This window comes from Hemibagrus wyckioides, linkage group LG17 (genome assembly GCF_019097595.1).
Source record: "Hemibagrus wyckioides isolate EC202008001 linkage group LG17, SWU_Hwy_1.0, whole genome shotgun sequence".
Lineage (NCBI taxonomy): Eukaryota > Metazoa > Chordata > Actinopteri > Siluriformes > Bagridae > Hemibagrus > Hemibagrus wyckioides.
In genome coordinates this window covers 11959336-11985472 of record NC_080726.1, presented here as the reverse complement: position 1 = coordinate 11985472, position 26137 = coordinate 11959336, and the positions used below count along the sequence as shown (strand labels likewise).

The 26137-nt window shown below is 38.6% G+C and overlaps 2 protein-coding genes and 1 long non-coding RNA gene across 4 annotated transcripts in view; 2 read left to right on the top strand and 1 right to left on the bottom strand.

Annotated features, from left to right (window-relative positions):
* LOC131367811 (uncharacterized) overlaps positions 1 to 1954 on the bottom strand; it is a 37846-nt gene extending 35892 nt beyond the window's left edge. Inside the window, exon 1 of the long non-coding RNA XR_009206965.1 lies at positions 1803 to 1954. This is a non-coding gene — a long non-coding RNA (uncharacterized LOC131367811). The remainder of the gene's footprint in view (positions 1 to 1802) is intronic.
* atp1b3b (ATPase Na+/K+ transporting subunit beta 3b) lies at positions 392 to 20126 on the top strand. 2 transcript variants are annotated; one of them, XM_058413340.1, is made up of 8 exons: positions 392 to 592; positions 715 to 838; positions 10913 to 11041; positions 12340 to 12438; positions 14605 to 14792; positions 15426 to 15476; positions 18335 to 18421; positions 19070 to 20126. In XM_058413340.1, the coding sequence occupies exons 2-8, from the start codon at positions 733 to 735 to the stop codon at positions 19235 to 19237; spliced, it is 828 nt and encodes a 275-aa protein (XP_058269323.1). In that variant the 5' UTR covers positions 392 to 592; positions 715 to 732; the 3' UTR covers positions 19238 to 20126. The 2 variants fall into 2 exon arrangements, with proteins under 2 accessions (XP_058269323.1, XP_058269322.1); XM_058413339.1 differs by lacking the exon at positions 392 to 592 and having other exon boundaries at positions 599 to 838.
* A 1675-nt stretch (positions 20127 to 21801) lies between these two features.
* On the top strand, positions 21802 to 25917 carry LOC131368307 (E3 ubiquitin-protein ligase TRIM50-like). Its single transcript, XM_058414326.1, is given in 6 exon segments — positions 21802 to 22209; positions 23086 to 23181; positions 23315 to 23545; positions 24180 to 24202; positions 24504 to 24634; positions 25349 to 25917. Coding segments are annotated over 6 exon segments (1458 nt in total).
* The last annotated feature ends 220 nt before the right edge of the window (positions 25918 to 26137 follow it).

Here is a 26137-nt window from a genome sequence, read left to right as displayed (position 1 = left end):
AACATGCTGTAAAGCTTCACTGATCACAGGGTCTCTGTTTGTCACGTAGGCTGTAAGTGTGTTTACGTGTAAGATCTGAACATCCTATATCCTAACCCTAGGTCTGGTGTGTAGGTAGGAACCATCATCTGTAGCTCTTTTGTTCTTCTTCCATTGCAGATCATCACACAACACCCAATGTATATTAATATTGACATACTGTTCTGTCTTTCTCTGGGTTTATAGCTCTGAAGATGCACCTATAAATTGTGCTTTCGTCTAGGTTTTTCAGCATGTCCCTGATAATTAACGCCCCCGAGATAATCACGTTCACACGCGTGTGTTCTTGGGGGAGGGGCTATAGATTTTTTTTTTCATTTTTTATTTTTTCCGCGAATACAGTGTGGTAAAAAACCAACGCACGCTACACATTTGTATCACTTGTTATGTTTTGGCCCCTAACGAGATTCCTAGCTTTGACCAAACTGGTGAAACCTGACGGTTCGTTTAGATCCACGGGTCTCTGCCTGCCTTGGAATTTGTGGTGCTGTATAGTGCGCATGCGCGACTTCTGACAGCGCAGCTTCTCAGCTACCGCCGCGCTCGTGGAGAGGTAGCGCACACCACCTCATTCATTTCCTCTCCACTCGGAAAGGGCATCCCTGCTCTCTCTCTCTCGTTTGTAGTTTCATCATCTTTTTTCTCGTTTGCTTTCCCTGTTTCCTGTAAATCAAGCCGTCTTTTAACCTCACCATGGCGAACAAGGAGGAGAAACCAGAAGGGAAGGAGTCGAGCTGGAAAGATTTTATCTACAACCCGCGGACGGGGGAATTCCTGGGGCGCACTGCAAGCAGTTGGGGTAAGAAAACCTCTTCAAAATTCAAGTGATCCCTCATTACATAGGGCTGGCTTTGAGTTAGACTGCTGCTTTGACGACATTAATTGATAAAATGGCACGCTTGAGATGTTGCCGCGTTATAGCGCAGTATCCACTCACACCCCTGCAATGGCTTTCTTAATGGACCCAAAACTGTCTCCTGTTATTCGAAGATGTTGCTTAGGATAGCAGTTAAGCAGATTCTCTCTATCTTTCCTTCACACACACACACACACCACAGTTTGGCCTTTGGAGCACAAAACTATACAGATCAATCAATTATGCCATTTTTATCTAAATGTTATACGTGCATTAGGTGATACTCAGGGCTCCAGTGCAGGCTCTGCACATTAAAGCGCGTGTTTGATGGAGTGTATGGCGGCGGCGTTCTCCCGCGCCGAGCACGAGGCTGAAGGAAAGTGTTGGTAGGGGAGCGACCTGTGCTATGTTTAGTCCTTACCTCGGAGCCAACACGGTGCGCAGATTAAGTTTACTGACGTCACCTTAATAATAAGCTCTCGGGAGAAATAAATTGCCGTTCAAATTACCGACTGCGGTAGCGCGCGCGCCACATTCTCGCTTCGCGCTGACGCAATGACGTAGCACCTTGCGTGTATAATTATGCAAATGAGCCTCTACCGTGTTGCTCTGCAAGGAGAGGAAAATTCCGCCGGAGTCTTTTGTCAAACCTTGGGGTTGAATTCACGCCATACATCCTGAGCTGATCGATGAACCTGGCAGATCTCCCAAAGCCACAGATTGGATGTCTGTGTTGTAAAGTGTAACGTGCTCTTGTTCTGCTATTTCTTAGGACATTCTACAAGATGGGGGTTGGGGGCCAGCTTCTTAAATTACTCCCAGTTGCCTAGTTACCAGCTATAAATGAAATGCCAGCTGCCTGTTTACATTTTGCTATTTTCATGAAATAAAAATTCAAAGCTCGTACCTGTGCATCGACAGCATCGACCCCCCCTATTGCTCAGGATGGGTTTTTCCTTGATGCAATGCATGAGTTCCCTGATTCATTCTCTCTCTCTCTCTCTCTCTCTCTCTCTCTCTCTCTGTGCCCTCCCTCAGTGCTTCATCCCTCCCTTCGGTTTCAAGGTCAAACTGATTTCCTCCATGCTGCTAGAGGCCCACGATTAGATGCGAATTAGTGTACAGAGTAAAAAGGCCCTGATTGTTGACAAATACCAAAATATGTATGAGATGCATTCCATTAAATCATGTTTATACTCCTTAATTAAACAGGAAGTACCAAAAGGACAGTACACTTTTTTTTTTTTTTTTTTGGAAGGCCTTAAGGCTTGAAGATCAGTACCATGAAGGTTAAGGCACATGCTAATGAAATACAAAATGAATCCTATACCTTAAGAACATATCTAAATATTTGATCTATTTCAAGGCACCTGTTATTGGATTTGGAGAAGGATGTAATGCTTTTGTGTTAATCGTATCCGGATAGCTATAATGCACAGATGTCATCAGATCTTGGGCGTCTTCCATTCTGATGCTCTCCAAGCTTTTCTCTGCTGCCATCTTCTCCCTAGCTTTTTCTGCAGTACAGTTTGTACTAAATCTGCTCTTCGTTTGAGTGCTTGTTTTTTGCTGAGTTCATTGCAGATTCAAGAGTTGCTCCTATCCACTTTCCCCTCCTTTTCTGAAAAACGAAAAAAAAAACAGCAGTGGCATTATTTATTTCCTTTGAATCTTAATACTAGCTTCAGAATATCTATGGAATTCTGCATATATATTCAACATCTTCATGATACATGTTTTTTTTTTACTATATGATTATTTAATGGTTTTGCAAGCAGATTCATTTAGTGTTATTTACCTGCCTAGTCAATGTCCCTTTATCCTGTATCCAGGAGGTCAAACCTGTGAATGTGTATTATGAAGCATGACCCAATCAGACTGGACATATTTATTTGTGTCTATAGCAGACAAGAACATTCTGTGGACAACAACCAGCAGTCAGTTTTGGTGAACATTTTGATTGATGAATTTTGAATCATTTTTGTTCATCTGCAGCGGAGAATAAAAAAATCTCCCACCACAAAAAAAACATTGTGGATGGATATTTGTAGTGGAAAATGATTATACTGTTCGTGGCCACAACAAAAAAAAAAAGAGGATAAAATGCTGTTCTTAAATGAACTTAAAATTGCGGCTTGGGGAACCAAAAATGATTCTTCTATGCTATTACTCAAATAACCTCTATAGACGCATACATTTTAAAGAATCCTTTCCAGTCATTGCTTCCCTTATAAAGGCAGCCATTTTCTACCTAAAGGCAGTATTATTATTTTTATTCAAATGTCTGCAATGGTTAAATGAAACGATCATTTTAGAATAAGAGCTATTGTCCTGTTTAACCTTTAACATGTCAATGTAATGCCCCTTGCCCTGTTAATGCTCTTTCAGTTTTTGAAAGCTGAGTGCTGAAGACAAGGGGCATGACCTCTGTACAGTGTATATACCCTGTATATGTCCTTAACTGACCAGTTAGAATGATAACTAAGTAACAGCTAAGCAGTGTAGGAAAGATCTATTTATTCTGACTATGTGAATTTCCTGCAGTTATGGCAGCACAGATCTTGGAATGTTTTGTTCGGGATGGAGTAATGGAAAAACTGTAATGCCTGCATAGCTTTTATCCCAGATCCTCACTGCACTCCCTGGAGAGATGACGAGAGTGATGAATATTGTAGGGATAAAAGGCTTGGATTTGAGTTAATGGCAAGGTCTTTCCTTCTTATAATCTTGGCTCTTGGCCCTAAGCACTTCTATTTCCCAGTGAATTAGCCCAGGTTACAGCATAGCACCACTGAACATACTGAGCCATACGTTTAATCCGAAAGAGAACACCACTGGTCAGAGAGCAACAAAATCTTCATTAAATTTTAATCCTGACAATGACGTTTGCTTCCTCTTTTAATTAGATACGATCAACTGTGACGGCTGTGATCTTAGCTAAACTTAATTTGGCTAACATTTCTCAGGTTTTGAAAGATAAGATTTACAGTCATGCATTTTAACCGATCTTATCTAATCAATCACAGTGTGCTGCAATTATTTTCCAGTCTTTGCTTCATTAGAAAGCTTTTGCGGAGTTTATATGGATGGGAAATTGCTCTCTAAAAGGTGAAAAAACCAATGGATGAAACTGAAAAACGAGTGCTAGATTCAACCGTTTTCTTCCCCGAGTGTGAACACTCAAAACTGAAGTTTAATGGACCTGACAGTTACAATTGCATATGATCATTTCATATTTATTCATTTTTATTTTTTCTACTATATGTAGGTTTACTGACAAACTGTCAACAAATATTCTATTGTTTTTACGATTTTATGTCACACAATTTTAAAGCTTTAGTACACATGTAAAATCAGCTGTTTCCAAAGCTTTTATCTTTTTTAAAAAAAACATGAGGACCTTATTTATCACTATCAGTACTATATCTTCATATTGCTCAGCCCTAGTATGTAATAGGCATATTGTAATGAACATAATGAAATAAGTTGCAATAAAACCTTTTCCCTAAATTGGTAATTGATAAGTAATTAATTGACGGTTATCTAAATATTGAACAAAATATGTCTGGTTATAATTTTAGCCATTATTATGTGGCCCTTGCATTTAAATCGGCTTTATATGTTCCGTTTTAGTGTTATCTTAGTTTAGGAATATTTATGCACTCAGTCATATTGAGTATGGAATAAGAAAACAGACTTGCTGTCTAGTTTGTATGTTAGATTCAGCCTTTCTGTGTGTGTGTTTTTAAACTTTTTTTCATCTGGGCTTAAAAGTAGACTGTAAACATTTCCAAGTTGGGTAAACTCCAGTGGGTGTTAAGGTATTGTGAGTTATGCCAGTGTTTGAGCCATTCCACACATGGCCAAAGGATTGACCAAGACGTCACAGACACACTGGTCACGCACTGCCTAATTTGATTAGATGAACATGAGCTACAGGAAATGGAGTATAGATCGTTTATAATCTTTTGTGTGTGTGAGAAAATTCAAATACGCTATTGACCAAAATGGACCAAGCAAGCATACAATAGTGTTTTTTTTTTTTTTTAATCTCTGTTTAATCAAATTGAGCTACCCCACATGTCTGTGTATCTCCTGGGCTCTAGTTGCCCCCCCATGACATCAGACAGGCTGTGAAGGTCTTTAGCATTTGTCTATGTGCATACTGACACTCAAGCAGGTTTGAAGATTATGATACAGTTTCACTCACACTGCATAGCTCTAGTATCAGTTATTTAAGCTCACATGAATATGGGTCACAGCAAACCCTAAGGTTTCCTTCATAATGGATTAAACTGAAAAATGTGCACTGAAGTGCTCAAGCAGGTTTGAGTTAAAGATTGAGTTACGTCTTAAAGATGTCTGAATGGACAATTGGGCTGTGTTTGTGTGATGTCAAATTGCATCATTTCTGGACTGCATGTCTGTGTTTTTTTCCGCATTTATAACAAACAGTAATTTTCCCATCGTGAATGGTTGCTGATTAATTAAAATTGTTATTTAAACACTTAACCACAATGAAATGTCATGATTTTTTTCCATGACGGCCTGAACCAACTGATGACGAGAGTTTGTCTGCTGTAATTGGGTAAGTATGTTTCGGAGCCGTTGTGAATGAATTTGGAATGCTGCCACGGCCCATCATGGCTGGTTTCTCATCTTTCTCTCAGTAGCACGGACCGATCGTTCCCAGTTTCACTCCCACCACAAGCTGTTCATGCCTGTTTTATCTCTCCCATACATAGCCTCTTTATAGTAAAGTGTGAATTAGTATTGGTATGCTCCAATTGAAATGGTCTTCTTAGCCTCACTCTTAAACTGGGTTGGGTTTTTGTTTCATTGCCCACAATCGGTAGCTTATAAAGGCTATTGAGACAATGTTCTGAGCGTAATTGAATTTAATCACTAAAACTCTGAGGGAAGCCGGAATGTGGGACTTGGCTAACCTGCATTTACTATGACAACAAGGCCAGCTCAGGTCTCTAAACTCTATACGCACTGAAAGGTGCAGTATGTGTGAAGTAAAACAAGAGAAAAGGCAAAAGCGAACATTATGGGGGGGGGTTCAGACATGTAGAAACGTATGAAGGGCTTGTACACGCATGCTAATCTCATTTGCTTCTGCTTTATTTGGTGGTATATTTGATCTATTGTAACATTATAACATAATTGGTTAGCTAACATTAGCTAGTGATGTGAGTTGTACTGCTGCCATTTAGCCAACTCCACTTATCTCTAGCTAGGCTATCTTGCTAGACCAGAGGTGGGAACATCCTTGGTTTAGCCATCGCATTTGTGGTGTTTTGGTTTTTCAAATAAAGCAGACCAAATGTGAATAAAAATCTGCCTGTTGGAAAAGCTGATTTAGTGAAGGGGAAAGGATGCAGGATGCGAAAGATGCATGATTGTCCTATTAATGGTTATTCTCACCGTAACTTTGATTCTCAGTGAGTCAGTAGCAAATGAGGGTGGGGCTTTGGTTTCTGGTCAGCAAAATCACAGAATAGGATGTGCTGTGCATCCTTTATGCTGCGAGCATGGAGCTGTCTTGTCCATCAGCATAGGCTAGGGTGGTAACATGCTCTGATTATCTTGTTGGCAGTCGAGCTAGCTGAGCTAGCCAGATACAAAAAAAACACAACTCTTAGATGTCCATTAGTGTTTAAACTGAATAAAGCTTACAAAAGGTTTGTGAGTGCATGCAGCCCAATCTAACCCTGCAGTCCAGCACTTCTAGATAATTCTACTTATTAAGCATTGCTTAAGGCATGTGTAAGCATTGCTAAATTTTCTAATCTAAAACCACATGCGTACAAATGCAGCTTCTCTGCTCTTCATTCTTTCCTTATCAATGTACTGCACATCTACATGGCTTTTGAAGTGAGGTTTGACCAGAGGAAGACGCATTAGATAGACAGACTAGCAAGACTAGCAACTCTGGCCAACTGAACACCTGAAATACTGCCTTGATTTTAGGCTGCTGAATACTATGTACTACTATAACTATACTATGGTATACTAACTTTTTTAATGCCATCTTTTAATCTGAATCAACAAATTAATACAGGATCTGTTTTCTAAATTAACATTATCTTGTGGACTATAATTAAAAATTTGTAAAAGCATGTGTTGTTCCAATAGAGGGCAAAAAAGAGCAATAAACCGAGCCATTGTGCTAATATGTGAATTAACAAGTTAATAAATTGACACGTTATTCCTTTATATATTTAAATGTATATGTCTTACAAAACGTATGCAACCATTCAGTGCTTCTAAAAACATAGTCATGGCTTACAAAACTGAAATGCTGAAATGTCATTGTAATACTCCTGGTCCTCCAGTGTTGTTTGTAAGACGTATTGAAACTCTATAATTGAATTACTCTAGAATATGTTGCAGACATGTCCTGGGTTTTGTTACTGTTTTCAAATACAAAACATTTTTGGATCTGAAGCGTATAAAATAACATTTTATGATCATGAAAATATCCAGAATTGATGGAAACTGGGTTTGGTCACACCATCACTGTTTGGTTCATGTGGTTGGTGGTTATCTAGGTTCTCCAAAACATTTCCAGGCAATAGCGTGTACAGTGGATCTGGTTGGTCTTGACATGCTCATAAAAGAGAGCCTGCAATGAGTAATGAGTGCAAAGACTATCATGCCTTATAGCCTATTTGACACGTACAGTCATTTCAGTCTGGGACAGAGGTTACACTAAATGTTAAAGGTTTTCAGTTGGTATCTGTTAAGCACCTTGTTTTTGCTTTACATGTCTATGAGAAGTAAATGTCTTCATGTCATCAATGCCATACCGAACCTTTCTGACCTACAAAGATTCCACCCACGAACTGCAGGCATCATTGTACTGCTGTGCCCCTGCACCAAACTCAGCTTGTTGGGGTGCAGCCTAAAGCCCCACAGCCCCCGGCTTCCTGCTGACTGATATTTTTATCCATGTTAGTGAGTCACCCAGGAGAAGTATTGAGATCTCTAGTATTCGGTTACAATTGAGTGAAGGAGCCTCAGCAGCTAAGAGCAGAAAGCCAGTGATGAGCAACTCTGTGATGGGTTTTGGATAGATTTTCACTATTTCACTTTGAGAGATCTTGACACTTGAATGGAAGGAAATGTGACTGACTGCATGTCTGTCAAAGATGAAAAGGACTTGCAAAAGTGCACACTGGAGTGCTTCCTATATAACATCAGCATCTTTAGATTATTTTATAAGAGTAATAAACATTTTAAACATGATCTTTAACGTACGATTTACAGAGCTATACTGTTTTTTTCACTTTGTAGGGACATGGAGTTTTTCAATATATCTTTTCTTGTTTTCTTTTGAGTTATCAAAAGTATATTGAGTTATTTTAATTAACTCTTTCATTACTATCCATTACTATGAAGTCTTCATAAATGTGTATTGATGATTATCAGTAGTAGTATTTCTATTCATACCACATGCTAAAAAAATCAGACTAAGATTTATTGGCACAAAACCTTTACTAATGTTAACATTCAGATTTCTGATGTCTTTTTGGAGCTAATGTTCAGTATTTTATGCTAAAATTATATTTTGAATTAAAATGTAATCTCACTGAAGTATTAGATCTGTGAGTCAGGATCTAACAGCCTTTTAGCTTGATGGTATTCTTAGATCCTGACTTATTTGTACTAACATGAGGATGTGTTTTTGATGGAGATTACAGAACTACTTCTTGCTTAATGGCCTTGGCTTAAAACGTTAAAATCTTTCATCATGTCTCAATCAGCAGTCCCCGGTGAGATTTAGTATGTTGTCATCTGTAATTGACGTCATTTTATAGCCATATTATTGAGATGTACGGTAATATCCTGCACGAAGATTTTCTGATGTTCTGGATAGTAGTTTTACAATCCAGAAGTAAACACAATCAGTTGACTGACTGCAGACTGCCACATGATTTTAAAATGTGTACACTCATCAGAATGATTAGAGGGCAGGCAGCTGTCAGCCAACTGGAGGAAGACGAACATAATCTGACACTTACAGATGCAGACACACTGTCATTTCATTTCTCATGCAAAAAAAACAAAAAACAGTGCCTTTTATTTCTGCTGGGCATAAACGTTATATAAAAAGGTCACTCACAAAACATTTAAATCTCAGGAGCCACACTGTCGCATGATGACTGCTGCGTCATTCTCAATAATACCATAATTGGACTGAATAAGCTAATATTTGTATTAAAATTCCTTGATCTGGCAATATTGAACTGATCTTGACAGTAAGGCTGAACAGTATGACAAAAATATCATACTTCATGACGGATCAAATTGCAATGTTTAGTGTTTGCTGACAAATTAGTAAAGGGAAAGAAAAATAAAGAAGGGACAGTAAAATGATTGGTTAAAAATAGATCTTAACATGTATCATAAATCTGTTACTTATAACAGTGAGTAAGAGTGCAGTTACGGATACAAGAACAACTGATCTTCAGAAAAGTGTATTGTGACACAAATATTGCCCAGCGTTAAACATTTTTCTGTAACCACTTGACATTTTGAACACATTCAAGCATTTACTGGCCAATTCGTCTCCCAGTAACAGTGCTTACTATTAGAAATATCAACTCTCTGTATTGTAGTGCCCCTATTGTAAAGGGGGTAAAAATCTGCACTGCTTCTACAGTGTCTTACTATACACAATCTTCTCGAAGTATCGACATGTACTGAGCTGCTAAACAGTTAAACAATCTATGCATGGTTTAACTGATGCCCAGATAAAGTAGATGTGTCCACTCTGATGGATATATCTAGAATGCCTGAGAAATAAACGCATCAATACTAGCAGTGTATGAATGATCTATCAATATGTAGTACTGAGTTTGTGTGAGTGTGTGTGTGTGTGTGTGTGTGTGTGTGTGTTGTCTTCGTTCTCCAGGCCACTGCTGTGCTTTCACTTAACTGTCCTCCCTCAGATGCTATTTATAGTAGCGACAAACTACTTCAGATATGTATCTATAAGTAACTTCAGTCTCTCTCTCTCTCTCTCTCTCTCTCTCTCTCACTCCTAACTAACCCTGTGTTTCAGACAATATGACTAAATGAAGTATAATCCAACCGAATCAAGCACCATATAGAATATTCTGAATTGTTTTTCCCATACAAATTTTGCATCTATTTTGCAGGGATCATTGTATTTTTCCATTGGCTCCCAATTTTATTATAAATGGATAATTCTTTCAGATAGTTATGGAAAGAAATTGTGTGTCCATTGAAGCAAACGCTTCCTTATTTGAAATTAGCAGGATCTGAAGATTCACTAATCATTTGTTAACTGGTCTATAAACTAGTTTCTTCAACAATATCGAACGTTAAGGGACACACACACACACACACCAGCTCATAGTCACTATTATGACTTGGTGCAATCCTGACCCTAACCCTGGTGAGTGCAAAATCTGGGGGTTTTGAGGGCTAGTTTTATTTTAAAACTCATCTGTGATTGTTAGTTTTGCCTTGTGGTGCGTTTGGTATCAAGTTATAAGAGTACATCTCAGGATTTTATGTTGTGTCCTATGCACTGTCTCTGTTCTATCAAAACTTTTAGATGTGCTATGTAGACAGGTTATTAAACTTCTTTTTCCTATTGAGGACAATGGGAACCCCTCAGGTAAGTGCTGAATGATGCTCTGCTGTCAAGGATTGAATGATACAAGAATAAAAGTCTTTCTTCCACATGAATATATTAACTGCAGTGATACAAGTGCACAAGCATGTGACCTATACAGTCAGTATCTCATAATGATGGTTATTTTTATAATCCAGTATTCAGACTAAAAGGTGGTTTTGAACTGCATCGTCATGGCCTCATTTCACCTTGCTTCTACAATCTAAGCCAAAATGTATTGCTAACAAGAAAGATGATCTGTACACAAACTGTACAGGCGTTCTTTACTGTACCAAAAGCTGCAAAATAGTAAAGTTCTGCCTGTTTCTCTCTCTCTCTCTTTTTTTTTTTTTTTTTCTTCTTAGCTCTCATCTTCCTATTCTATGTGGTCTTTTATGGCTTCCTTGCTGGCATGTTCTCTCTCACCATGTGGGTGATGCTGCAAACACTGGATGATTACACTCCCAGGTACAGGGACCGAGTCGCCAACCCAGGTATCCTCCTCACAACCTTTACCCAGTACACATAATACACAGTATGCATGTCATTTGGTGGTTTTGGAATGGGAGGAAATTGTAAAATGACATTTTAACTGTACAGTTTTATTTTTAAAAGAATATGTATGTTATATATCCAGTTCACTACTACACTTAGTCCTTACAGGACTGTGAACTTTCTTTTGGAAAAGCCCACAGTGAGTCTTCTATTTGTATGCTATCCATTACACAGTAGCCATTTGACATCCGTCTGATATAACAATCAAAGTCTTTGAGCACTCAGTGGTCAATTTAGACATCCTCTTCTTGCTCTCTCATATAATAAATTGTAATGCTAATGCATCTGGGTTATTCTCTGAGCGTGTAACGTCCAGTTCGGGTTTCAGGGGAAACATGAATTGGGAGAAATTTATGCTCATAAGCCAAAGTAATGTTACCGTTATCATACAGTAATTTTACTGCTTATGGTAAAGTGATTTCATACATTTAGGTGTTTACCTGGGCACATTTGTGGAATTTGGAAAGAAATAGAACTGTAGTGTTTTATATGCCAATTTAGGACAGAATAGCTAGTCAGCAAGCTAGTTTTCTTTGTTCTAGCTAGTTTATTTCCCTCCTCTTTATTCATATTTCTAATATCATTAACACTGTTTTTTTTTTTTTTTAGCAGAAAAGTATACAGTAGTGTATTTTAGCTCTGTCCTGTCGAACTGGTGCAGAATGTCAACTCGGTTAAATTCTCCATATTTTGACATCATTGAAACATGTATTTGGATGTGATGTTAAATATTTTAGATGAAAAAATGAGTGCACTTGCTTAAGTTTAGAAAATGTCCACAAGACTGGTTCTCTTATAAGATACTTTTGCCTTAATCCTCCTTGCACAGCTCTATTAGAGAAATGAAATCCTCATGTGATCTAATTGTGAATTTGATGCTATTTGCAGTTCTGTTCCAAAAGATCAGGTGAATAATAGGAGCCCATTAAACTAATCTGATTAGGGTTCCCTTTGTGAAAGTAATAAATGTTTATTAGCATTGAGACAATGACAGATTACAGATTTCAGCTCTGTGGTTATATTGATGTATCCTTGGAAAACCCTGAATTTCTTCATTCAAGCCTAAGAAATATCTAGATGTTTCTATTAGCATTAATGCCATCTGATGCTAATTTATAAACATTACCGGTGTTTGTGTATCTCTGCTAGTGAAAAGTTTATCCATGAAATGAACCAAATAATATGCATGTATTTACTACATAAATTATATGAGCTTGTCTTGCTGGTGTGTTGACAGGTCTGATGATCAGGCCCAAGTTTCTGGACATCGTAGTAAACCGCTCTAACCCCGATCAGTACAACAGATATGTCAAGGACCTGGAGGACTTCCTCCTGGGTGAGTACTGCCTCCTTTTGTAAAATGCATATAACTGCAGGAGGACTCCATGAGCGAGCAGATGGAACAAAACAAATATGCAGTTCAAGCAATTTAAGTGGGACATCCATTTAGAAATACAAATAAGTCATATAATGGTGTTAATGATTCAGCATACCAAGACATTTTGGACAATTTCATGCTCCCAGCTTTGTGGGAACAGTTTGGGGATGACCCCTTCCTGTTCCAACATGACTGCACCCCAGTGCACAAAGCAAGGTCCATAAAGACATAGATGAGTCAGTTTGGTTTGGAGGAACTTGACTGGCCTGCACAGAGTCCTGACCTCAACCTGATAGAACACCTTTGGGATGAATTACAGCGGAGACTGTAAGCTAGGCCTTCTCGTCCAACATCAGTGCCTGACCTCACCAATGCACTTCTAGAGGAATAGTCAAAAATTCCCATAAACACACTCCTAAACTTTGTGGAAAGCCTTCCCAGAAGAGATGAAGCTGTTATAGCTGGTGGGGTGGGCCAACTCCATAGTGCATGTAAAGGCAACTTTTGGCAATATAGTGTAATGGTAAAGGAAAAAATCAGTTTGGAAGAAGACTTCCATTACAGTCAGTATTTCTTTAGACCTTCCTAACATGTGGAGCTTTGCATTTTGTGTAATCTAATAAGTCTTTCTCCTCACTCACAATTATAAGTACAGATATGAGAAAATAATACTAGAGATAATTGATGAGTATGCCAATAGTTGCTGGGTAAAGACAATCTTACAGACCTCCAGTGAAGCCCATAAGAGTGTTTAAAATGAAAAGATCTGGATTCTATCTCCAACTGCCTGAGGAATAATTGGTACTTTAATCTGGTTGTCATAAGTGGGACAGTGAGAGACTGCTGGAAATCATCTGGTGATGGCTGTTCAGTCCGTTGTTGATGTGTAGTAGCCTTGCACATTAAACATTAAGTTGAATTCAGTTGAAATGATACATATGAACAGTTTTTCCCTCTAAAACCTAACCAGTGTCAACAGAAGGGCAGACTAGTCTTCTTTGTCTCTATCCATCCAGTCCATTGTACGGCGTACCCGCAAGCTTCAGTATATGCTCAATATTCAGTGTTTTAGCACAAAGAAATGGGAAATAAAACATGGTGGATGATAGGCCTGTCTTAAAAATGCAACCATTTTAACCACTGAAACCATTTCCAAAGTTTAAATTAAGAAAGATGGCTATAGTGGTTGCAACAAACCGCCACTATTTTGTCTGCTTCTCATTTTACTGGTGTAATGGAACAGTTCCTGAGATTAGTAATAGATTTCATCGTATCGTTCCTTGTGCATTGTGGTTTAACATTCATTTTGCTTGGAGTCTACTGTTGTTGTTTGAGTATTTTTGAAAGTGTTAAGTTTCTTTATATGCTTTAAGAAAAAGTATAAATAATCCAGGCCATGCTTCTTTGGTTTTTGTCCCCAGTGACCTAGTAAGTAGGCTTTCCAAACCTGTAACTGAATGAGCGTCCCATCCTGTTTCAGAAATAAAGAATTCTTCACAGCAAAAGAAGGAATGTCCTGACTGAGGCAGTTTCCTGTTGAGGTGATGGTTTTAAGGAGGCAATTTTTAGGCCTCCTTTTCATGGCCCCCATCTTAATGGGGTGTTCAGTGTGGTCCCTAAATAGAGCTGCTCTGTTGCACAGGAGTCTGTTGAAGACAGCTGCCATTCAGTTCCAGCTGCCAGTGACTGTTGCCTGTCTCACTCAGTGCTCTTGGCACATTCAGTGCTGCTTCCATCACCTCCATGCTTTCTATAAAAAGATTTGCAGGATAAGATACTTGTGTTATTGGCACTTCCAAGTGGTATTGGGTGCACACCTCAACAACACTGTCTTGGCTAACTGCTGTGAGTTTAGAGAGCAAGGAGAACACAAGCTGTCTTGTACCTTCCCGCAGCATGAGGTGCTAGAGATGCATCTTAAAGCTGGCTCTCACAACATGGTTTTCTCTCAGTGCTCCTGGATCTGTTGTCTTTTGGAGTTAGCTACAGGCAGTGGATGATTAGCAATGTGTATTGATTTAATACTCACACTTGTCTTAGTGATGGACAGTTATTATTCCCCTCTTGTTTATATATAAAATTATAATAAAATTATTTTATGTATATTTTTTTCTCACCACACAGATTATAATGATACGCTGCAGGAGCAGAATCTACAATGCACAGACGGCGTGTATTTTGTGCAGGATGATACAAAAGAGAAACAGGTTTGCCAGTTCAAGCGCAGTCAGCTGCGTCAGTGTTCTGGTCTGGCTGATAAAACCTTTGGATATAGTGATGGACAGCCTTGTGTGTTAATCAAGATGAATAGGGTAAGTCCATAATACACACACCTTTAGATGGGGGGGGGGGATTTGCTCTTGTTGTTTCAGTCCTGTGTATTAATGAAGAAATACTTAAAACATTTGATCTATACATTCTCACATAAGCTGCAAGAGCAAAACACAATGTCTGTCAGTTGTCTATGGGGCTGTTTCTGGCTTTATGGTTCTGAGATACTGATCAGAAGGTTCTGAGCTCTAGGCCTGGCATTAGGGTATATGGGCTGACTCTGCACTCTGACCAGGGCTTCCTATTAAGATTCAAAGGAAAGAATTTCACTTTACCTCTGATTTTGACAATAAAGACTTCTCTTTTTGACTGCATTATTATTATTATTATTATTATTATTATTATTATTATTATACACTCAACTCTCAGCCTTCTGATGTTCTCTCAAGACCTTCCTTGTGTGTTGGACTTCACAATATACATAATCCATATACACATGGTCACATTTTAGGTGCAATTAAAGGAATACTCCACTCTTTATGTATCTGCTTTCATTGAATTGTATTGATTTTTTTGTGGTATTTATGTCTGCATTTGTGAAAAGAAATAATCAGGATGATTTTTTTAGTTACACACTTAGTTTTTCTTTTATGTTTTTCTGTTGTATCGTGTAGGTTATAGGTCTGATGCCCAAAGGACAGCCGTATGTCAACTGCACTGCCAAGGTAAAACTCACCACCTTCCTGCATGTGTATAGGCAAATTATAATCATGTTTGTGAGGCATGTTTGTTTTTGGTGATTTTTTTTTTTTGTTCATTCTAATGAATGTATGAGTGTGTGTTCATTTTGTTTTTCAATCATGTGTTTGTATATGGTCTTTCTCCATGCTGCCTTGGCAGTTCACTTAAGTGGTAAGAATTGAGGCCCAACCTCCCTGCTGACACCAGGGACCTTGTTCTGACCCTTTTTCATAACATTGCTGCTTCTTTTTCGGCTCCTGTCCTCTAATGCTTGTGTCTGCCACTTTATTATTCCCTCATGCAAGAGACGGTGTACTGTATACATTAACCCCCCAGCTAAAGGAAGTGGAAGAAAACAATGAAATTCTCAGGCTTGTTGCACCTCTTTCAGATCTGGAACATTTTTCCATGGTCATTTTTAACACTTAAAGCAGTCAGGAAGCAGAACTGATTCGGTCAATTAAGTCCATTTTGCTAATTAAACAAAACGAAGAGGAAATTATTACTTTATATTAATATCTTGTTTGTAGCTATATGATTGGGTTCACATAGGCCAGCTACTATAGTACCATAGCTCTTAAATTATGCACTGACTGTACCTAAATGATGTTTGAATATATTTCATATTAAGACATAAAATTTGATTAATAAGCAGTTATTTTCATAGTTTTAGCTGGGGGAAACTGGCTAGTCACCATACATGCCTTGTAGACCTACTCTAATATCCTCCCTAGCTTTTAACACCCTGCACCTTGTTTACTGGATTGCAAACAGTAGTAACTTTTGAAGGTATGCACGGATAACAGAAAGGGTGCACTATTTATTTTATGAAACCGGCTCTGCTTATACTGATCCCCTGATTTCACCTTCGAACAGAGATCAAGAGCTTGGTTTCCTGCAGGTTGCAATAATGCTTTCAACGCTTTAGTGCTTCCATTAGAAATAACATTAATCTATAAATGAGTGGATTGTGTTGCTTGACCTGACTGACTACCAGAACGACGGATGAATTACAGTTAGCAGGACGCATCTTCCACAGTGACTATCCATTTCATCTCCAAAGCTATACTTTAGTTACACTAAAGCAAATTTAATATAGTAAATACACACATAATAGAACATTTTGAGGTTAATATATTTAGTTCTAATTACATTTTGGTTCTAATGTTTCATTTGTTGTGCTGGTGAGGCAGATTAGATTTAGAGGCATGATGTGAGATACCGTCCACACGGAATTTAAAGAAAGGAACCAGTATAAATGTGGATCAGCTTTGAGAAAAGGAGAGCTGGGCTGCTATGTATAATAATCACTCCGGATTACATGTCTGATAAAAACATTCTAAAGCAACAACTTTTTAATCTAAAGAGTAAATCTTAAGCATGTTGTAAGACACTTCACAGCCTCACTGTAAATCGTAGTGAGAGCCCATGGATAAGCATAAGAAGTAAGCTGCACAGTTTTAACAAAATAAATAATGATAGCTAATGATGTTTCAGAAGATAACTGGTCACTCCTAAAGAACTCCTAAATGCTTGCCCCGAGTATAGGAGCGAATTTTCTGAATTTCTGGCAGGTAACACCACAGTTTTACTCTGAGAAGCTTTATTCATACAGGCCCTGGTTTGAAGTTTAGCAAGTAACCTTCATCTAACCTTATTTAAATCAGTCAGCTTCATATTCCACAGACAGTTGTGTATAAATCCATCTTTTCAGCATTTCTCAGTGTATCTGTATCTCAATATATCTATTAATATATTTTTAAGATGTGACCTTTACACATGATCCACCTATTGCACATTTTCATGTCATGACCTGATTTACAAGGTTGAGCCTAACCATTTTTATGCGAGTCCCATATAGCAGCCACATTGAGGCATTTGAAGAGCTGCACTTTTATTGCTGCTTACCTGTATAACTGCTTATCATCATCATTTACAAAATGATGGAAACACCTCAAGAAACCCTGATTGCGGGCTTTTAAAAGTGACGCACCAAAATTCCTATTGATCCTATTGTTTATTCTATGACATTTGCATTTAAGGGAATATTTTAATATTTTAAAGAGAGCAAATGTAGCTCATCCAGCTGTAAAGAAACGGTCAAATACTTGTTACAGGATCTCTGGGTTTTAAATTGACTGCCTGTTTTTTAGACTCTTTCAGGATCGTGAAATTGAATCGTTGAAAACGACTTCGCATTAAATCGGCTATCTGATTATCAGAATTTAATTTAAACCTTCTGGTCTTGGTTAAAATCACCATCGAGCATTATTTGCATGCTTTGAGAAAACAACTGATTCGTAATCATAGTGAAAAACTAAAGCAGTGCAATAAAGAAAAATGGCATAAGGAGTCATTTCATAAGATTTGCTCCTCTCTACTGTTTCTCAGCACGGGAAAAACAACAACCAGATTTAAATAATTTTGTGAAACCCAGTTACTGTTGAATTTGTGTGATTCCATCATTTTGTTCAGTGTTAAGCAGTTGGAAACACATCAGCTATTTTCTGAATATGCAAGTTGGTAGTGTACATGTCAAAGGAATGTGTGTGTTTCGTAACACGAGAGGTGTATGTACTGAAGCTGAGCTGCGTATTTGCCTTGCTGTACTGAACATGAATGAGAGACTGTGCGTGTCTGGGGGTGGGATAAGTATTCTGTGTTCCTGACGGTATGTCAAGAATAGTAACATATTGTTAAAAGTGTCACCTGGCCATCATCCAGTTCAGCTAGCCGGGTGAGAAGAGCCTGTTGCTATAGGCAACAGCACAGGACACATCGAGTGCCATTCTCAGTAAAGAATAAGAGCGCAATCTCACCCTTCATCCACTTTCTGTTTCAGAGAGACACTCCTCTGCAGATGCAGTATTTCCCAACTGAGGGCCACTTTGACAAGATGTATTTCCCGTACTATGGCAAGAAAGCACATGTGAGTATCATAACAGAATTAAAGAGGTCAGAGCCAGAATCACAATTAACCCTGGTAATGGTAATACGAGTAATATCTGTAATTCTGGTGTTTTCCATCCTCTACATCAGAAAGGGTCACACACTTTTAGGACCTTTAAGTGAACAGTAAATGACTCAATATTTGCATTTATCTATTTATTTATAATGATTTATATTTATATATCATTTTCTTGTTGTCATTTAATTTCCTTATCCATATGCTCTTTGGCACAAAAATATAATATAATATATATAACATCATTCTGCAGAACATTAGAGAAATGGTTTTTTTTTATATGAGGAATCCTGTGTCAAGTTGACACTAAATGCAGTGGTGTATTTGCTTTTGTACTTTTAAAATGAAAGTGTTAAAGTTGAAAGGAAGCTGACTCAGTCTGCAATTTTCTATTCATTTGGCTAAGTGTACCATCGAAGGTGTACACCTAGAGAATCAGGCTAACAGAGCTACTAAATTAAAGCTAGTTTACAGTCTCAGGGAAAAAAAAGGATTTTGTGCTCTACCATCCCTTGTTTGTCTTTACCAGTTGTCTATCACCGATGAGCCCTGTTTAGCGCAGTGCTGTGTATGGGTTGCTTAGATAAAGGCAGGCTTTTTTTTTTTTTGCAGGCTAAATATGTGCAGCCACTGGTGGCAGTGAAGCTGCAGCTAAGTGAGCAGGATTATAACACACACCTGACCATCGAGTGTAAAGTGGAGGGCTCCGACCTGCGCAACAACGATGAACGCGACAAGTTCCTGGGTCGAATCACCTTCCGCATCCAAGTGACCAAGTAGCCTGGATCGCTCACCGGAGCTGCACGATGTCCATCACTAGCATCCCAGTCCCACAACCCGTTCTCCTTACACACACACTTGCGTGAGGTAGCCCCTCACTCCTCCCATGTCACACTGCCTCTTGACATCTTAAGGGAGCTTGACATTTATATGTACTGTACTCTGAAGGTAGGTTCAGAACAGGGCAATGGGCTGCTCATATAGTAATGTGTGTGGTGTGTGTATATATAAATATATATATTTAGATTTCAATTTAACACTTTTTCCCTTCTACACCAAAACCCATCACTGGAAAAATTAATACAAGTGCGTGCACATTCAGCCTCCTTCAAACCATCTCTGTAAGACACAATGTTAGTGACATCGTGCAGGAAGCAGGGACCTGTAAATAGACGTGTCAGAGCATAGAGTTGTATGTCTATTCCCTCTTATAGTGCTGTGCAGCCTGCTGTGTGTGTGAATGTGCGTGTGGGGGTGTGTGAGAGAGAGTATGTATGTATGTATGTATGTGTATGCGAGTGCCATAATGTGAAGTCTATATGTACATATTTAATGGATTTTAAAGACACTTTTTTTTTTCCAGTATCATCACTCTCACTATGTCTGACTGCTGTAAGAAATCAAGGTTATGATGATATATATGTAATAAGAATTGTAATTTAAGATTTTGGAGAAATGAAAAGGTTATTAAGTGGGTGGGGTGGGGTGGGGTGGGGTGGGGTGGGGTGTTGTGGGACACACAAAAATGTCTATTGACCTCGTTTTTCGAATCCATCACCATCATCCGAGGAAAGTGATTTTTTAAAACCTCTGCAGAAACTGTACTTTGTGCAGATGCCTTAAGATCTGTATGGAAACAACTACAAATAAAGGAGATTTTAAACATGGACACAGAAGTGTCATTTGTTTCTTACAGAGTTTTGAATTTTGCATCAGAAAACAAAGGGTTGCCAGGTCTGCATGACCAAAGCAGCTCACATGGCATCCATCATAAAAAAAATTCCAACATCATGACTGTCACTGCAGTAATCTAACTATAATTCTTTCAAAGATGCTTATACCAGTTTAAAGCAAGATAAAATGTATATAATTTAATGTACACATGCTATAAATGTAGCTTGTTAGTTTTTTTTAGAGCTGTAAATAATCATTGATAATTACAATGTACTGTTCATTCTTTCAACTACTCTGTCCTGGTCATGGTTGTGTTGGATCCAGACCCTGGGAAGACTGCACTAGGTATAACTACACTCTGTATGAGATGGCTGTCCATCAGAGGGCACGATCAACACGTGTTCAGACTAGCCTACTATTCACCTACTGGCATACTTTTGGCAAAGTGGCCTTATGCACAGGATTGCACCAAGGACACTGAAGCTGTGAGACTGCAACGCTACACACCTCGTCACTCTTACTGATATAAATTGCCTAATGCATGCCAAATCTAATAAGGATGGTATCAACCCTTTAGAAAAAAAACATGCATCTGGCAAGACATGCAGTTATTAGCCATGTTATAGTTAAGACGCTATTAAATGCTGCCCCCTGTAGACTTGGTTGTGTTGTGTTTCACAACGTGGAAACTACATTCCAATTATTTTAATACAAGTATGTTTTGTTTTGTTTAAAAGCAATGGAATATTCCTTAATTTCAGTACCAGGACTAGGAAGAGTAGGTTCTGTTCATGATCAGATAAACTACTTAAAAGTTAATAAACAACATTAGCAGATTCTTTATATGCCAGAACATGAGCTCACCATCAGTGTGTCGAGCATTCCTATGTAAACACAGCTGCCTTCCAAGAAACAGAGGTCATCTGTTTGCTGTTTGGTTTACTATTAATCAAAAACAAAATTCCAAAGCATTTATTAATGTCCTGTATTAAGGTGACTTTCTGTATTTGTTGGTCTGAGTTTATCGTGACATAATTTAATAGGGAGAGATGTGAGCCGAAACAACAACTATTGAGAACTAGGTGTTGAAACCCAAAATGGTACTAAAGTAAGATAACATCCATGCTGCATATATGAGTGAATATTTAGAGTAAATGTAATGTTTTTACCCGTATTCAGTTCTGAAACAGGCAGAAACAAGGCTTGAGGAAATGTTTTATCTTGTGAAGTGTTTGAAATTCCCTTTTAGTTTGTAATTTGCTTTTAGTAATTAAATCGCACTTTCCTCTGATAACAGCAACATTAGTGCAGAGTCAGGAGCTTACACTGCTGTGCAATCAGTTACAATCACTGAAGGTGACCCATGTTGACATGAAGTTATAAGGTTCAAGTATTATTTAGCAGTGTTATGATAGACCTGACCCTGAGTAGCACTAGAACCTTTAGCTGAGACTTTGTGAAAACAAGGTGAGAGCAGCTCTTATCTGAAAGGCTTAAAACATACAGAAAAGTGCCGAGTTCCTGTAACCACTTTGAGGGACACCAACAACCAGACTGAAAAGCTTAAAAACACAGCTGTGAGCTGTGAACTAGAATAAACCTCATGTTTTGGGTTTGATCTCTTTTAAACCCTTGGTAATTAAGGGCTTTTAAGGACATTTCTGTGTCAGATGGCCAGACGCAGCAGTCTGGAGTCACTAGAGGAGCAACTGCGCTGCCCTGTGTGTCTGGAGGTCTTCTCTGAGCCACTCATGCTGCAGTGTGGCCACTCATACTGCCGTGGCTGTGTGCGCTCTATGGGCATGGATCCTCTGGGGCAGCTCCAGTGTCCTGTGTGTCGCTGTGCAGTGGATGGGGACAGCCCTCCACCTAATGTGGCACTGGCTCGCATTGTGGATGCCCTACGGGAGATCAGTGAACCGGGTCAAGGCCCTCCAGAGACATGCAACCAACACCATAACCCCCTGAGTCTGTACTGTGAAGAGGATCAGACGCTGATCTGTGGACTGTGTGGCAGCATCGGAAGCCACAGAGCACACAAGATCACGCCAATCAGCAGCGTCTACAGCCGAATGAAGGTAAAATAATACAGCAATGAGATAATAATACAGTTAATTGAAAGGGCAACCATATTATAGATTTTTTATATATCATTATATTATTTGAGATAAACAGTTATATGCATACTACAAGATAATGACCAATAATGGGTTATCATTAAGTTATACAGACCAAAATCAGCACCAATCATTAATATATGAGGTAAGAGGATGTTGCAAAAGTGTGCAAAACCCCCCAATGCTTCTGCATGAGACACATACCTCTATATCATAAATGAAACATGGGACAGAAAGACTTTATCAACAGAAAAATAATCAAAAGAAAGAAGCATTACTAGAACTACTGCTTAAGCCCTCAAGAGATCAAGAGCTTTATTTCTGAAAAATATTAGAACTGCAAGGATCCACAAGCTGCTAGCGAGTAGTGAAAGGTCTGGTGGTAGGAATTTTGAAAAGAGGTGGACATACAGTTTATTGAAGGACATCTACAATTACATAAAGAATGTGTAATTAACTATTTTTTGCTCACTTCTGAAACCTAAAACACCTAATATCTTTTGAGTTCAAGATTAATACTAAACCTGTACAGGGCTTTGCACTTGTCTTTGAAAAGCCCTTACATATTTGTAGCTTGTGTGCTAGGAAATAATAAGAAAGTGACTTCAATAAACATAGTGAGGATTCATTGTTTCTGCTGTAATTGGATTTTCAAGGATACAATTTAATTTCCTCTCATAATCAGTCTGCATCAAAAGACACCAGTGAACACAAACACTGGAATAAAAATGTCCCTGTTATTTTCACCCACATGGAGAAAACCTCCCCCCGAAAAGTAATGATAGTAAGCATACAGTGAAGTGCATTGGACCATTGTGCTTTTCTTCTTTTCTTCAGGAGGACATTTCCTGTCTGCTAACTAACTTTCAGATACAGAAGAGGAAGCTAGAAGAGCAGATTTGTAAAATGGCCTACAACAAGTCTCGCATTACAGTGAGTTAACTCTATAAGGTCAGGGTTAGGTTTAGGCCTTGATATCACAATAGCATTTCATTTCAAAACAGATGACTATGATTGTTTAACCTAAAAACCTGTTTCTGTTGTGTGTGTGTGTGTGTATGAGTAGAATGAGTCGGATGTGCTGAAGTGGGTGGTGCGGAAGGAGTTTGGGGAGTTGCGACACTGTGTGGAACTCGAGGAGGCCAGTTTCATGCAGAAGGTGGAGAACACTGCCTCCACTCTCATCTCCTCCATCCAGACCCAGGCTGATCACATGAGCCAACTGCTGGCTAAGTTCCAGGAGGCTGAAGGCACACTGGAAGCCCTGAGCAACGAGAGCCATCTGGACTTTATCACTGTGAGTGAATACAAGCTGAAAGAATGACAAAAAATGTATCAGTATCTCTATGGACAGTGAAAACCTAATCCTTTCCAAGCACTATTTATTCATGCTTATTGCTCATGTAGTATTATGCTAAACAGTATATAATCTATGTAAGCTTTAAAATGCTGATACCCTTATAGAGTCAAGTGTCTTTGCCCAATGAACTCAGTCAGGAAGAACTCTACGATGTAAGTTTATAGATATTATTTATCAGACAGATATAGTATAACTAAGATGAGTAAATGTATAGTGGTAGTTTAGGTGCAGTTAATATTTTAGAGGTATGACTCCTGCACCACACATTATTTTATTAAACACTGATAAAAAAAACTACAGAAAAGCTAATCTAAGTAACTTGTGATTTTTAAAGGTAACTATGTAAAAGATTTAAAGTAAATGTGTTGAAAGGTTTAAATTGCCAATTTTTGGAATTATAAAGCATTTAAACATCTATCATTTTCTGAAAAAAAAACACCTTTGTCAAAGTAATAATAATGCATTTAGTCATTTTCTGATGAATTACCTGCCTTCAGAAACACAAAAACACAAATCTGGCCTTGGACCAACTTCATTTATCCCCCCCCCTTTTTTTTTTTTTACTTTTTAGAAATATGGATCTATTGCCCCAAGGTAAGCAACACTTTCATTTGGATCTCTGTGTGTGTTTTTAAGTAATCTTTCCCTGTAATTTCACTGAATTTGAAAGACAAAAACAATCATTTAACAGGAACTGGATTGCATATGTATTTTAGTCTGCCTTCTCCGCAGATATCATAGAAATGTCTTGTCCAGCACTGGACAATGTCTCAAGGCAACTTTACAGAACATAAGAAATATAGTACAAAAAGTTCAAGAATAATATTAAACTTATATTTAAATTTCTTTGTATTTATGCCTATCCCCATCCTCAGAACTTTGTGTGATGTTTCAGGTTTCGAGAGAGCCAGCAGAGAGAACAGAAGAAAGAGAGGACCTACAGCTCCATCAGCTTTAACCCAGGCTTTAATCACAGTGACATCAAAATGACTGTATGGAAGAGATTACACAGGAGAGTTTTACCAGGTGAAGGGTAGATTCAGTCAGTGATGAAAATCAGCATGATGAAATCCTTATTATTTTCTTATGTACACTGATAATCATATTTGAAATATATTTATAGATGTTTGAACTTGGTTAACCTGCCTATGAAAACTGTAGCACTATATGAGCTTACTAACCACTTTAATAGGAACACCCTCCTCAGTGATGCAATAATCAAGTGGCAGCAGCAAAGTCGAGCAGATCAAGCTTCAGTTAAGGTTCACTGAAAAATCTGAATGAGGAAAAAATGTGATCTCGCTGAGTGTAACTGCTGATCTCCTGGAATTTACACACACAACAGTTTCTAGAGTTTACGAAGAATAATTTCAAAAAACAAAAACAATCACTGACTACCACTGTGATGTTAATGAGAGAGGTCAGGAAATTATGGCCAGGTTGGTTCAAGGTGACAAGAAGGTTATGTTAACTCAAATAATCAGTGCTAAACAGAATAGCATCTCAGAACACATCAAACCATGAGATGCATGGGCTACAACAGCAGTTGTCCACACTGGGTTCCACTCCTGTGAGCCAGGAACGGGCTACAGTGGGTACAGGCTCATCAAAGACTTTGAAAACTAGGAAAAAAGACTAGGCAATGTTTTTTTCAGTGTTCAGCCTCATGACTGGCTGGTTGCCCAGGATTGACATGGCAGTGAAAGTACACTTCTATATGTCTTCTACCCTTTTTTACAGCTCCTGAATGCCTGAAATTTGACCCTCTCTCAGCTCACCCGATGCTGCAGCTCAGTGAGGATCTCACCAGTGTGGAGTGCGGAGTCCTCGTCAACCGCCTGCCCAACAATCCTGAGCGTTTCAGCTACAGCTACTGTGTGCTGGCCAACCGTGGCTTTTCCTCAGGCAAGCACTACTGGGAGGTCCAGGTGGGAGAGAAACCAAAATGGAGACTGGGGTTAATCAAAGGGACTGCTTGCCGTAAGAGTAAGCTTCCCAAGAGCCCTGAGGGTGGAGTGTGGCTGATTGGGCTGAAGGAGGGCCGGCTGTATGAGGCTTTCACTACTCCTCGTGTCAGTCTGCCCCTCATGAATCAGCCACAACGCTTGGGGGTTTTCCTGGACTATGACAGAGGAGAGCTGACGTTTTATAATGCAGACAGTCCTGATGAGCTCGGATTTATTTATTCCTATCAGGCTGAGCTGCAGGGGAAGGTCTACCCATTGTTTGACGTGTGCTGGCATGAGCGTGGTGCCAACAAGCTGCCGATTACCCTGCCACAGCCACTCACTGAGGCCTAAGGAGATTAGCCTAGAAGCATTTATAGCTGTGGCAATAAACCTGTATTATAGATTTCTGATAGTAAGCTGGTAAATAAATAAATAAATAAATAAATAAATAAATAAATAAATAAATAAATAAATAAATAGAATGATTTCTACATTGATTTGATAAACTACTGAAAGTTAAAAATAATTTCAGCTGCAGTTTTCTACATTTTGTCTGCTTCGACATGAATATTAATTCATG

Coding starts and splice junctions, on each gene's coding strand:
- atp1b3b (XM_058413340.1), top strand. CDS start 733: ATGGCGAACAAGGAGGAGAAACCAGAAGGGAAGGAGTCGAGCTGGAAA. Junction 11,042..12,339: donor GGACCGAGTCGCCAACCCAG/GTATCCTCCTCA, acceptor GTGTGTTGACAG/GTCTGATGATCAGGCCCAAG. Junction 18,422..19,069: donor ACTATGGCAAGAAAGCACAT/GTGAGTATCATA, acceptor TTTTTTTTGCAG/GCTAAATATGTGCAGCCACT.